The sequence below is a fragment of the Rhinoraja longicauda genome, chromosome 10 (genome assembly GCF_053455715.1).
Source record: "Rhinoraja longicauda isolate Sanriku21f chromosome 10, sRhiLon1.1, whole genome shotgun sequence".
Classification (NCBI taxonomy): Eukaryota; Metazoa; Chordata; class Chondrichthyes; order Rajiformes; family Arhynchobatidae; genus Rhinoraja; species Rhinoraja longicauda.
The window spans coordinates 23,915,221-23,926,923 of record NC_135962.1 but is presented as its reverse complement, the minus strand read 5'-3'; the positions used below and the strand labels follow the sequence as shown (position 1 = coordinate 23,926,923).

General features: G+C 42.3%; 1 protein-coding gene across 1 annotated transcript; it reads left to right on the top strand.

Moving 5' to 3' along the window:
- The first annotated feature begins 1,422 nt into the window (after window positions 1–1,422).
- Window positions 1,423–7,847, top strand: LOC144597278 (actin, alpha cardiac muscle 1). Its single transcript, XM_078406406.1, has 7 exons — window positions 1,423–1,611; window positions 2,550–2,691; window positions 3,435–3,759; window positions 4,589–4,750; window positions 4,837–5,028; window positions 6,642–6,823; window positions 7,576–7,847. Exons 2-7 carry the CDS (start codon window positions 2,563–2,565, stop codon window positions 7,717–7,719), a joined length of 1,134 nt encoding a protein of 377 aa, XP_078262532.1. The 5' UTR covers window positions 1,423–1,611; window positions 2,550–2,562; the 3' UTR covers window positions 7,720–7,847.
- The last annotated feature ends 3,856 nt before the right edge of the window (window positions 7,848–11,703 follow it).

Below are 11,703 nucleotides of genomic sequence, written 5' to 3'. Positions count from 1 at the left end.
TATTAAACTCACACTTTTATTTTTTCCCACGGCCCGCAAAAATGTGCCAAATATATAATGTGGCCCTCTTGCTGAAAAGTTTGGAGGTCCCTGGTCTAGTAAATGCGTGAAGAAAATATAAAGCCGCATCGATAAAACAAAGCCGGATAGTTCTCGCTAAAAACTGCTGTCAGCCGACCGGCCCACATAAGTCCTCTAATACTTGGTCTATTTATAGTGACCACATCAAATCAGTGCAATCAACACATCGAGGCGCTTCAGAATATGTCGCTCTCTCTCTCACACACACACACACACACACACACACACACAAACTCATAAATGCATGCATTCAACATGTCTTTCATGAAGGCTACATATAAACCGAGTGCATAATGCACTATTCAGTGACATACCATGGGCATGACGGTTTGCTACACTTCAGAAACACATTACTGCACAATACCATCACCCCAGCGTTGTCTCGTCTCGGCCCTCTGCTACCCTGTGACAGTTTCAACTCCCCTTGTCCTTAGAGTATCATGTGGTGTTTAATCAAGCCGAAACCGTTGAAATTATGATTATTCCTGCCTGATTTGAACTAATTTTGCATGCGTGTATATATCTATGTGTATGGACTGAGCGTGTGTGTTTGTGTATCTCTGTGTGTGTTTGTGTGTATGTGTGTGCGCGCCATGTGTGTGTACAGGCGCAATGGCAGCGAGCGAGTAAGTCCAGGCACTCTGATCCACTGTCTCTGGTGTTGTACCAAGGCAGACTCAGAAACGTGCTGGGATCATTCAAAAATTTGGAACCGAGCGTGCACTGAAATGTTACATTTGTTCCAATCACATCTTGTATAGACACACACACACAGAAACAGGCATACACGCACACCGACACACACACACACTCATACAGACGCACACACACACACACACAGACAAAGACATACAAGCACACAGACACAAACACGCACATACACCCTCACAAGTACACACACACACACACATAGACACACACATAGAGATACACAAACATACACGCTCAGTCCATACACATAGATATATACACAGACACAACACACACACACACACGGACATTCAAACACAGAGACACACACACACAAAGCAGAAGAACATCCGATTACAATCGAGAGGGTTAACTCTAGACTGGGAGATCTGGGCTGTGGGCGTACATACTGGGCGCTGGGCTTTGCGGTCCAGTCTCTTGCCCTGCCCTGCCCTTACATTCCCACCTTTCGGTGGTCACGAATGTTTTCAGTAGCAATTCCCTATTTGGCCATCCCTTTGATGATTCTGTCTAGGCCGCTTCAGATTTGCAAGCTGCCAAAGACGGTTTCCTTACATGGGCTAAGCCGGGAGCGGCTGGGTTTGCGAGCACACCCTGCCCTGCTGCCCGCCCGTCTGCAGCCGTCCTCTCTCCATTAATGGTTTCACACACGCTCGGTGGCGTGAGATCGACCAAATAAGGACAAGGTGCCGGGCTCTCCCTCAAGGGGGCTTTCTGTTACACCAACACATCGGGGAATATAAATCCATGTCTCGCTCACACTTAGTCTCGACCCAGCCAGCATCGCAGAGGGACTTGTGGTTGAAGGTGCCTGATCTGGTGAGTTTTCCAAATCGATCCAAGTCCTGGGTATGGGCTGAGGGAGGGCATTTACAGTGGAATCTACTCAGACTTACAGCGCGATGTCAACTTTAAACCCTGCTTGAGTGGAGAAAAGGGAGTCTTTGCTACTCTCGGAGTTTTACAAACGAATTAAGGGAACGCTTGGATTGTTACGATAAATAACTGATCTTTTTTTTTCACAGAGAAGGAACATTAACGTTTTCAATTTATCATCTAATGTCGATTTTGGTTTCCATTTACAGAGCTTTTCATACAATTTGGCATTATTTGATTAGATTTTATAAAGTATAAATTCAATATCTAGATCTTCTCGAACTTTAAATTCGATGGGAAATCATAGAAGGCAGATTTCCTACACGTTGTCAATAGCGTTGCCCACAAGTAATGGAAATGTAATATTTAATGAACCCACGGTCATTGTTCCGTTTCGGGGCACACGACAATAAAACAGTCTGGATTCTCTTGGTCACTATTTTACTTGTGGAATTTATATATTTAGCTGCCTGATTAACGCGTGTGGATATTAAACAAGTTGAAGTTCCACATGATCATTTAAGCCACGTTTCATATTTGCTCTGCATTGTTTCATTTCCTTTGTATTCAGTTACCTGCCCTAAATAGTAGGAATGCCAGACCAAGCAGATAGACCTCCAACAAGCCTTATGCGAGTCGGTGAAACCTCATTGTCACTCGACAACATCTTTATTGCACCGGATTATTTTTTTTAAGGCGGCATTGAAACTAAACTAGCTGAACTATGAACTAGCAATAAGATAGGTAATATTCAGATGAAAAGCTAAATTGTATATAATTGCTGTTGATTTTGAGACTACATGTGGATCCGGTCTGTTTTATTATGCGGTGCTTTGCCAATTCCTGAGACAGCATTTCATCACATTTACCGTTCCTCTTAGATCCCAAATCATCATGTGTGACGACGAAGAAACAACCGCCCTGGTGTGCGACAACGGTTCGGGTCTGGTGAAGGCTGGATTTGCCGGAGATGATGCCCCCCGCGCCGTCTTTCCCTCCATCGTTGGCCGCCCCCGCCATCAGGTACTGAGCCACCCCACCCACCCCACACTCCCCACACTCCCCGGCCTTCTGAAACTTCCCTGACTAATATAAAACTCACACGAACTGGGTTTCATTATGTTGATTGGAAGAAGACATTATATTAATTGAATGGGTGCAGACCTGAAAGGTTGCTTACCTCATTGGAGACCCTCGTACTATCTTTAGTCTGACTTTAGTAGACTTTATCTTGCACTAAACGTTATTCCCTTTATCACGTATCTGTACACTGTGAATGGCTTGATTGTAATCATGTACAGTCTTTCCGCTGACCAGTTAGCATCCAACAAAAGCTTTTCCCTGTACCTCGGTACAGATGACAATAAACTAGGCTAAAACTCACTTTTTCCCCTTCTCACAATCTTACCTGGGTTCCGACCTGAAACGTCACCTATCCATGTTCTCCAGAGATGTTGCCTGACCCACTGAGTTACCAAAGCACTTTGTGTCTTCTTTTGTAAGCCAGCATCTGCAGTTCCTTGTTTCTGCATTATTATTAATTGTTGTATTTTACACATTTCACAAACCTTCTCCGTCTTGATACACAAGTATCTACAAAGTTGCATTCTAAGCATTAGAATGACCAAAGAATTACTCTTCAAATTCAAGACAAAATGCTCTTTGTTGGATGCAAACATTGATAGGTTGATCAACATCTTACAATATACAGTGGAAAATAGTGGTGCTTATTTGAGCTGCTAATGTTTCTTTTTTTTTTTTGGTAGGGTGTCATGGTAGGTATGGGTCAGAAGGATTCCTATGTAGGTGATGAGGCCCAGAGCAAGAGAGGCATCTTGACTCTAAAGTATCCCATCGAGCATGGTATCATCACCAACTGGGATGACATGGAAAAGATCTGGCATCACACCTTCTACAATGAGCTCCGTGTGGCACCCGAAGAACACCCAACACTTCTTACTGAGGCTCCTCTGAACCCCAAGGCTAACCGTGAGAAAATGACCCAAATCATGTTTGAGACCTTTAACGTGCCAGCCATGTATGTGGCTATCCAGGCCGTCCTGTCACTGTATGCATCTGGACGTACCACAGGTAAGCCCAAAAACACATGGATGATAGTACTTTGTGACGCAGCAGGCACTTTGAGCAATCATACAGCTAACTTTGCAATGTAATGTTGATGGAATAGTAGAACGTAAAGAATAGTGCATTAAAATTTCATAGAAGATATTAATTTATTATATTTAATAGTACATGCCAATAAGACATCAATAGTGCATTCAGATTAAATATACCACTTCTGACTTTGTGAACTTTCAATGGACACTGGAACATGGAACATAGAACAGTTTAGCACAGGAATGGGTCATTTGGCCCACAATGTTTGTGCCAAACATGGTCCCAAGTTAAACAGATCTCATCTCCCTGTGCATGATCCATATCCCTCTATTCCTGGCACTTTCCAAAAGGCTCTTGAGGCCGCTATCATATCTGCAAACATATAACATTTAGGTTTAGTTTTTTAATTATTAAAATTGACCTACACTCTTTCTCAGGAATTATAAATCTAGGCTGAGAGAGTCGTCATCATCGGTAAAGATGAAAGGCCAGTCTCCATACTGTATCTTTAAATCAATCAATCAACTGTCTCTATCTATCTATCTATCTATCTATCTATCTATCTATCTATCTATCTATCTATCTATCTATCTATCTATCTATCTATCTATCTATCTATCTATCTATCTATCTATCTATCTATCTATCTATCTATCTATCTATCTATCTGTCTATCTGTCTATCTATCTGTCTGTCTGTCTGTCTGTCTGTCTGTCTGTCTGTCTGTCTGTCTGTCTGTCTGTAAGTGACTCTAGAGTAGCAGCGTGGAATATTCCTAATGAAAGGTACATTCTCTTTCCAGGTATTGTTCTGGACTCTGGTGATGGTGTCACTCACAATGTCCCAATCTATGAGGGTTATGCGCTGCCTCATGCCATTATGCGTTTGGACCTGGCTGGCAGGGACCTGACCGACTATCTCATGAAGATCCTCACTGAACGTGGTTATTCCTTTGTGACAACCGGTACGTGGTAACCAAGTTGCTAAGCACATCCCACATACTTGCACTCACCAGGGACACTCTCAGTGATCTCCTTGTCTTTTCCACAGCTGAGCGTGAGATTGTCCGTGATATCAAGGAGAAGCTATGTTACGTCGCTCTGGACTTTGAGAATGAAATGGCTACTGCAGCTTCTTCATCTTCCCTGGAGAAGAGCTACGAGTTGCCCGATGGTCAGGTCATCACCATTGGTAACGAGCGTTTCCGTTGCCCAGAGACTCTCTTCCAACCATCTTTCATTGGTAATTATTCTGTTTAACTCACATTGATAACAAATTTCTGACTTTCTGTGCTACTTGGTTGGGTGTTTTGAAATATAACATATATTTAGTTTAGATAGATGCAAAATGCTGGAGTAACTCAGCGGGTCAGGCAAGTGAGGTCAGAAGAGTCTGAAGAAGGGTTCTGACCTGAAACATCACCTATTCTTTTCTCCAGAGATGCTGCCTGATCCACTGAGTTACTCCAGCATTTTGTGTCTATCCTCAATACAAACCAGCATCTGCAGTTCCTTCCTACACATAGGTTTAGTTTAGTTTACTTTAATTTACTTTAGGTTAGTTTATTGTCTCATGTGCTGAGGTACAATGAAAAGCTTTTTTTTGTTTTAGTTGCATGCTATCCAGTCAGTGGAATGACTGTACATGATCACAATCAAGCCTTCCACAGTGTACAGATACAGGATAAAGGAAATAATGTTTAGTGCAAGATAAAGTCCACTAAAGTTTGATTAAATTCTCTGCCTCAGAAGGCAGTGGAGGCCAATTCTCTGAATACATTCAAGAGAGAGCTGGATAGAGCTCTTAAGGATAGCAGAGTCAGGGGGTATGGGGAGAAGGCAGGAACGGGGTACTGAATTAAGAATGATCAGCCATGATCACATTGAATGGCGGTGCTGGCTCAAAGGGCCGAATGGCCTCCTCCTGCACCTATTGTCTATTTATTGTCTATCGTAAAGACAGATGTCCATTGATCAGGAATACGTGTTGCTGTCACACCTAACGTTTACGTGATGTGCCCCAGGCCTTGCTATTGCTGCCTCTCTGTGAAGTGGTGCAGTCTGCAGGTGAAATCTAGGCCTCAGGCAGTATATCGCTGTACAATTTATGAATGTGCTGAACGGTGGGAAAGACACAACTGATGTTTCCTTTGTGAACTGCTGACAAAACTTAACGTCAATCCAGCTAATAAGTAATTTCAGTCAATTCTCCCAAAGAAATCTTAACCTTGAGGTTATATGTGAAGTTGCAATAGCACCCTGTTATTGTAACCTGCTAATAAGACATGTATTGGAGGGCAATCATCACTTTTAATGATGTCCCACTAATGTGGCAGACATCAGTGTTAAGATATCTAATTCTGGCTTCACTTGTGTCAAATCTGAGTAGGTGCACACCCCCCTCCCCTTTTCTCTCGCCCCCCCGCTCCTCCCCTAAGCTACACATGGACTGCCATCTGCTTATCCTCCCCCCCACCCCCTCTTCCTACATTCCTTCCTCTAGCTTCACAATTCGCAACTCTTCAATCCTGTCTCCCATCTTCTGCTGTTATATGCTTATGTTCCAACCATCTCCCTATCCAAACTCCCTTCACCTCTGTCCACACTTTGTCCTGCCTCTCGTCTCTTCCAGCGTCAAGCCCCCCCCCTCTACAATCATTCTGAAGAAAAGTCCCAACCCAAAAATGCACCTATCCTTCTCCAGATATGCTGCCTGACCTACTGTTACACCAGCACCTTGTGTCCTTTTTTTTTCTAAGTGCACGATACTGTTTGCACTCCAGATCATGTGTCATAATTTTCCTGTTACCCATTTGTGACTTTTCATTCATAAGACTTGGTCTAATTGTACTACAGGCATGGAGTCTGCAGGTATCCATGAAACTACCTACAACAGCATCATGAAGTGTGATATTGACATCCGTAAGGACCTATATGCCAACAATGTCTTGTCCGGTGGTACCACCATGTATCCAGGTATCGCTGACCGCATGCAGAAGGAAATCACTGCCCTGGCCCCCAGCACCATGAAGATCAAGGTAACTAATACAAAACAGCAAGCAGTAAATGCAAACTTAAATCCATGTACAATTCATATAAGCAAACTCTACACATTATGACTACTGCAAGAGATAAGTTTGAAGTTTAGTTTGTTGTCACGTGCTCCGAGGTACAGTGAAAAGCTTTGTTTTGTGCTTACCAGTCAGCGGAAAGACTATACATGATTACAATCAACAGCTACATGATAAAGGGAATAACCTGCTCAGTATCCCAGAGCAGATGGGACAACGCACAATAATTTGAAAGCATTTATTCATGAGTCCTCATTCTTTAAGGGGTGGCAGGGTGGAGCAACAGGAGAGTTGCAGCCTTACAGCGCCAGAGACCCGGGTTTGATCCTGACTACGGGTGCTGTTTGTATGGAGTTTGCACATTCTCCATGTGACCGCGTGGGTTTTCCCCTGGTGCTCCAACTTCATCACACATTCCCAAGACATGCAGGTTGTAGGTTAATTGGATTCTGTAATTTGTTCCTCGTGTGTTGGATAGAACTAGTGTATGGTGATCACTGGTCTGCATGGACTCGGTGGGCCGAAGGGCCTGTTTCTACACTGTATCTCTAAACTAAACTAAATTAAACTAAACTAAATTAAACTAAACCAAGCTAAACTAAACTAAGCTAAAATACATTGTGCAAAATTGCTGTGAAGTTTCAGATTTTGGAAGTGTTCATGTTATTGAGTAAGAATTTACTTTTGCACACTAATAATGACTATTTTTAATACTTCAGATCATTGCCCCACCTGAACGTAAATATTCCGTCTGGATCGGAGGCTCAATCCTGGCTTCTCTGTCCACCTTTCAGCAGATGTGGATCAGCAAGCAGGAGTATGATGAAGCTGGCCCCTCCATTGTTCATCGCAAATGCTTCTAAACACCATGACTTTAACTTAGCTTCATCTCAGGTTAACAAGGATGTGCCTCTGGTTGCTTTGAATCAACAGGCCATTGGGAAACACAAAATAGTTTTAAAACTATTTGCATTGTACAGTTTGTTTACACATGTGCAATTTATTTGTGACAATAATATTTATTGATCTATGAATAAAACAAGACCGGGACTTGCAATTTGTGATTAAAGTCTTGATTTGGGGTTTAAGTAATGGGGATTACGTGCATGAAAAATATCATCACCGCCCTTGAAAAGGCCTCCCACAACTACTTTCAAAACTTGTTTGATTTTTAAACAGTTTCCATTAAGAGTTCTGCTCACACATATATCTAGCAGTATGGAAGCATTCTCCAATGCAAAATTGCTCCTAGGTGAATAGGTAGGAACAAAGAACTGCAGATGCAGACACAAAAGAGTCACAAAATGCTGGGGTAAATCAGCAGGTAAAGCAACATTTCTGGAGAACATGTACAGGCGATGTTTTGGGTTGAGACCCTTCTTCAGACTACTGGTGATGGTGAATAGGTGATAGCAACTTAATTTAGCCTTACTGTAAAAGCCAAGAAGCTATATAATGTTGCTGATGCAATTTTGTTTTAAACCAAAGTATTAAACTGCAAACTAAGAAAGAAAATGTGGAAAATTCTCAACAGGTTAGCAGCAGCCATGACAAGGGAAACAATTAATGTTTCATGAAACCGAGACATTCACTCATCTTTTCTCTGTCTCTGCATAAATACTGCCTGACTTACTGAACATTTCCAGTATTTATGTAGTTATTCCTGAAGTATAAAAGTATAAATGTATCCATGGGTACAAATGAATGCAGTAAAAAGGGGCATTGATATGTTGCACATAAAGTTATAACAGATAATGTGATCATTTGAAGCCATTGAAGAGGAGTAAAATAAAACAACCCTAAATTGTGCAGAATCAATGTGAAATGCTGTTCCCTTAGAAATTAACAAAAACATAAATATCCGTTAAAAGAGGAAATCAAATATTTCAAATTCCCTCTGAAATTAGCAGGAGTCAAGTCAAGGGTGCTTTATTGTCATATGTTCTGTACAGAATAATGAAATTCTTACTTGCAACAGCACAATAGAACATGTAAACATAGTACTCTGTAATAAACCTGTGGCCAAGGTGGCGTGTGCCTCTGATGATGCTGGCTGCCTTTCTGTGGTCAGCATCATGTGGGTCGTGTGGGTCTCTGATGATGCTGCAGTAAATCCCTTCAATGGTGGGGAGGTCAGAACCCATGATGGACTGGGCAGAGTTTGCCACTTTGTGCATCCTTCTTTACTCATGGGCTTTCAAGTAGCTGAAGCTGGCTGTGACTCAACCAATCAATGTGCTCTCTTCTGTACACCTGTAGAAGTTTAAGAGAATACCTTCTGAAATACCAAATCTCCACCATCTTCTCAGGAAGTAGAGTCATTGATGAGCTTTCTTTATAATAATATTAGTGGGCTGGGTCCAGCAAAGATCGTCAAAGCTATGCACGCCCAGAAATTTGAAGCTGTTGACTCTCTCCACCATCGTTTGTCGATATAGACAGGTTTGTGGGGCCTTGTCCTTCCTCTTCCAAAGTCCACAATCAGTTCATTGGTCTTACAGACATTGGGAGCCAGATTGTTGTGCTGCCACCATTTGGTCAGTCGTTCGATCTTCCTTCTATACTCTGACATCATTATCCAACAATGGAGATGTGGCCTGCAAACTTGAAGATGGAGTTCGCACTATGTCCGTCTACACAGTCATGAATATAGAGGGAGTGGAGCAAAGGCATAAAGTTTTGTTAAATGAGGAAATCAAATTTTTGAACAAATCTAAATTGAACTAATAAGATTCCATTGAATTTTCCAACATAATGTGTGCAGATGAAATTAAGTTAATTAAAATGAGGCCACCATTTCAAGTTGCCGTTGTCTTTTAGTGGCAGTTTAAACATGGTATCACTTGACGTGGGTAACTTGTCTTGGGTACCAACGTTATCAATGGCCCAGGTCTTGACAGAAACCGTGACAATTTTTGCTCATAAGGTCATGTGATAGGAGCAGAATTAGACCATTTGGCCCATCAAGTCTACTCCACCATTCAATCATGGCTGATCTATCTCTCCCTCCTAACCCCATTCTCCTGCCTTCTCATAACCCTTGACATCTGTACGAATGAAGAATCGATCTATCTACACCTTAAAAAATATCCATTGACATGGCCTCTTCAACCTTCTGTGGCAAATAATTCCACAGATTCACTACCCTCTGACTAAAGAAATCCTTCCTCATCTCCTTCCGAAAAGAACATCCTTTAATTCTGAGGCTATGACCTCTGGTCCTAGACTCCCACGAGTGGAAACATCTTTTCCACATCCACTCTATCCAAGCCTTTCACTATTTGATTTGGTAAGTTTCAATGAGGTCCTCCCTCATCCTTCTAAACTCCAGCGGGTACAGGGCCAATGACATCAAACGCTCATCATATGTAAACCCAATCATTCTTGTAAACCTCCACTGGACCCTCTCCAGAGGCAGCACATCCTTCCTCAGATATGGTGCCCAAAATTGCTCACATTACTCCAAATGCGGCCTGACCAGCACATTATACACCATCGGCATTACATGCTTGTTTTTGTATTCTAGTCCTCTCGAAATAAATGCTAGCATTGCGTTTGGCTTCCTTACTACCAATTCGACTTGCAAATTAACTTTTTGGGAATCCTGCACCAGCACTCTCAAGTCCCTTTGCACCTCCAATTTCTGGATTCTCTCCCCATTTAGAAAATAGTCCTCGCCTTTATTCCTACTACCAAAAAGCATGACTCCACACTTTGCTACACTATATTCCATCTGCCACTTCTCTGTCCGTTCTCCCAACCTATCCAAGTTCTTCTGCAGAGTCCCTGCTTGAAGAAGGGTCATGACTCGAAACATTACCCATTCCTTCTCTCCAGAGATGCTACCTGTCCAGCTGAGTTACTCCAGCTTTTTGTGTCTATCCCTGCTTTCTCTACACTACCTATCTCTCCACCTATTTTCATATCATCTGCAAACGGCCACAAAGCCTTCAATCCCCTCATCCAAATCATTACTATATAACGTAAAGGCTAGCGGCCCCAGCACTGATCCCAGGGGGAACTCCACGGTTTTGGATCACTGCATTTCAGTAAGTAAATACTGTATACCACGCTTCACTCTTCACCAGCCTTACTCTGGGATATACGGCAACAAAGTGTGGTGCTGCAGTGATCCCCCTGCCTCTGCCACAGAGAGCCCACCAGGGGCAGGTTAGACCTAGCACAGGAAGAGCATCTTCAGCCAGATGAACACAGTGAAGGATAAAGGCAAGTAGTTGGTTAACAACATATTTTTGATTAATTAAGCTTCATTTTAGTCAGTTTTTAGATCTGGACATCTTTGAGTTAAATGTTCATGATTGCTTTTGTGTTTTAAGTTTAAAAAAAATAATTTTGTACTATTTTTATGACAATATATTTAAATTATTTTATTATTCTTTAATAACATTTGAATATCTGTTTTGAGCCTTTTTGCAGGCTTGGCAGTCGGCTGAGTCTCAGGAAACAAATCAGGACGATGCCAATGTTTTCACCTATTTTGTGGACAGAGTTCCCCAGGTCTTCGACGTGACTGTCTTTACATGGAACAGGACAGCACAGGAACTGGCCCCACAGCAAGCAGCAGTAATCATGAGGGCTGCTCTGGTCAGGTTGATGGCGGCAGATGTGCAAACGGCAGATGTGTTGTTTTTTTTAAAGGTTTAGATTCTACAAAGCTATCATTGGGTTTGGCCAGTTAAAGAGAATAATTCCAAATGCAATTTAATCTAATCATGTGCAAGGTTATGCATTCGGGGAAGTGAAAAGCAGAATGGAATATTGAGTGGGGTGGAAGAACATAGGGTCCTTCGAGGAACAGCCACAGGTTCTCGCCGCAGAATAAAATG

Excerpts from the sequence above, each read along its gene's own strand:
- LOC144597278 (XM_078406406.1), top strand. The coding sequence starts at position 2,563 with ATGTGTGACGACGAAGAAACAACCGCCCTGGTGTGCGACAACGGTTCG. Across the intron at positions 5,029-6,641 it reads CTTCCAACCATCTTTCATTG|GCATGGAGTCTGCAGGTATC; the intron begins GTAATTATTCTG and ends ATTGTACTACAG. Across the intron at positions 6,824-7,575 it reads CCAGCACCATGAAGATCAAG|ATCATTGCCCCACCTGAACG; the intron begins GTAACTAATACA and ends TTAATACTTCAG.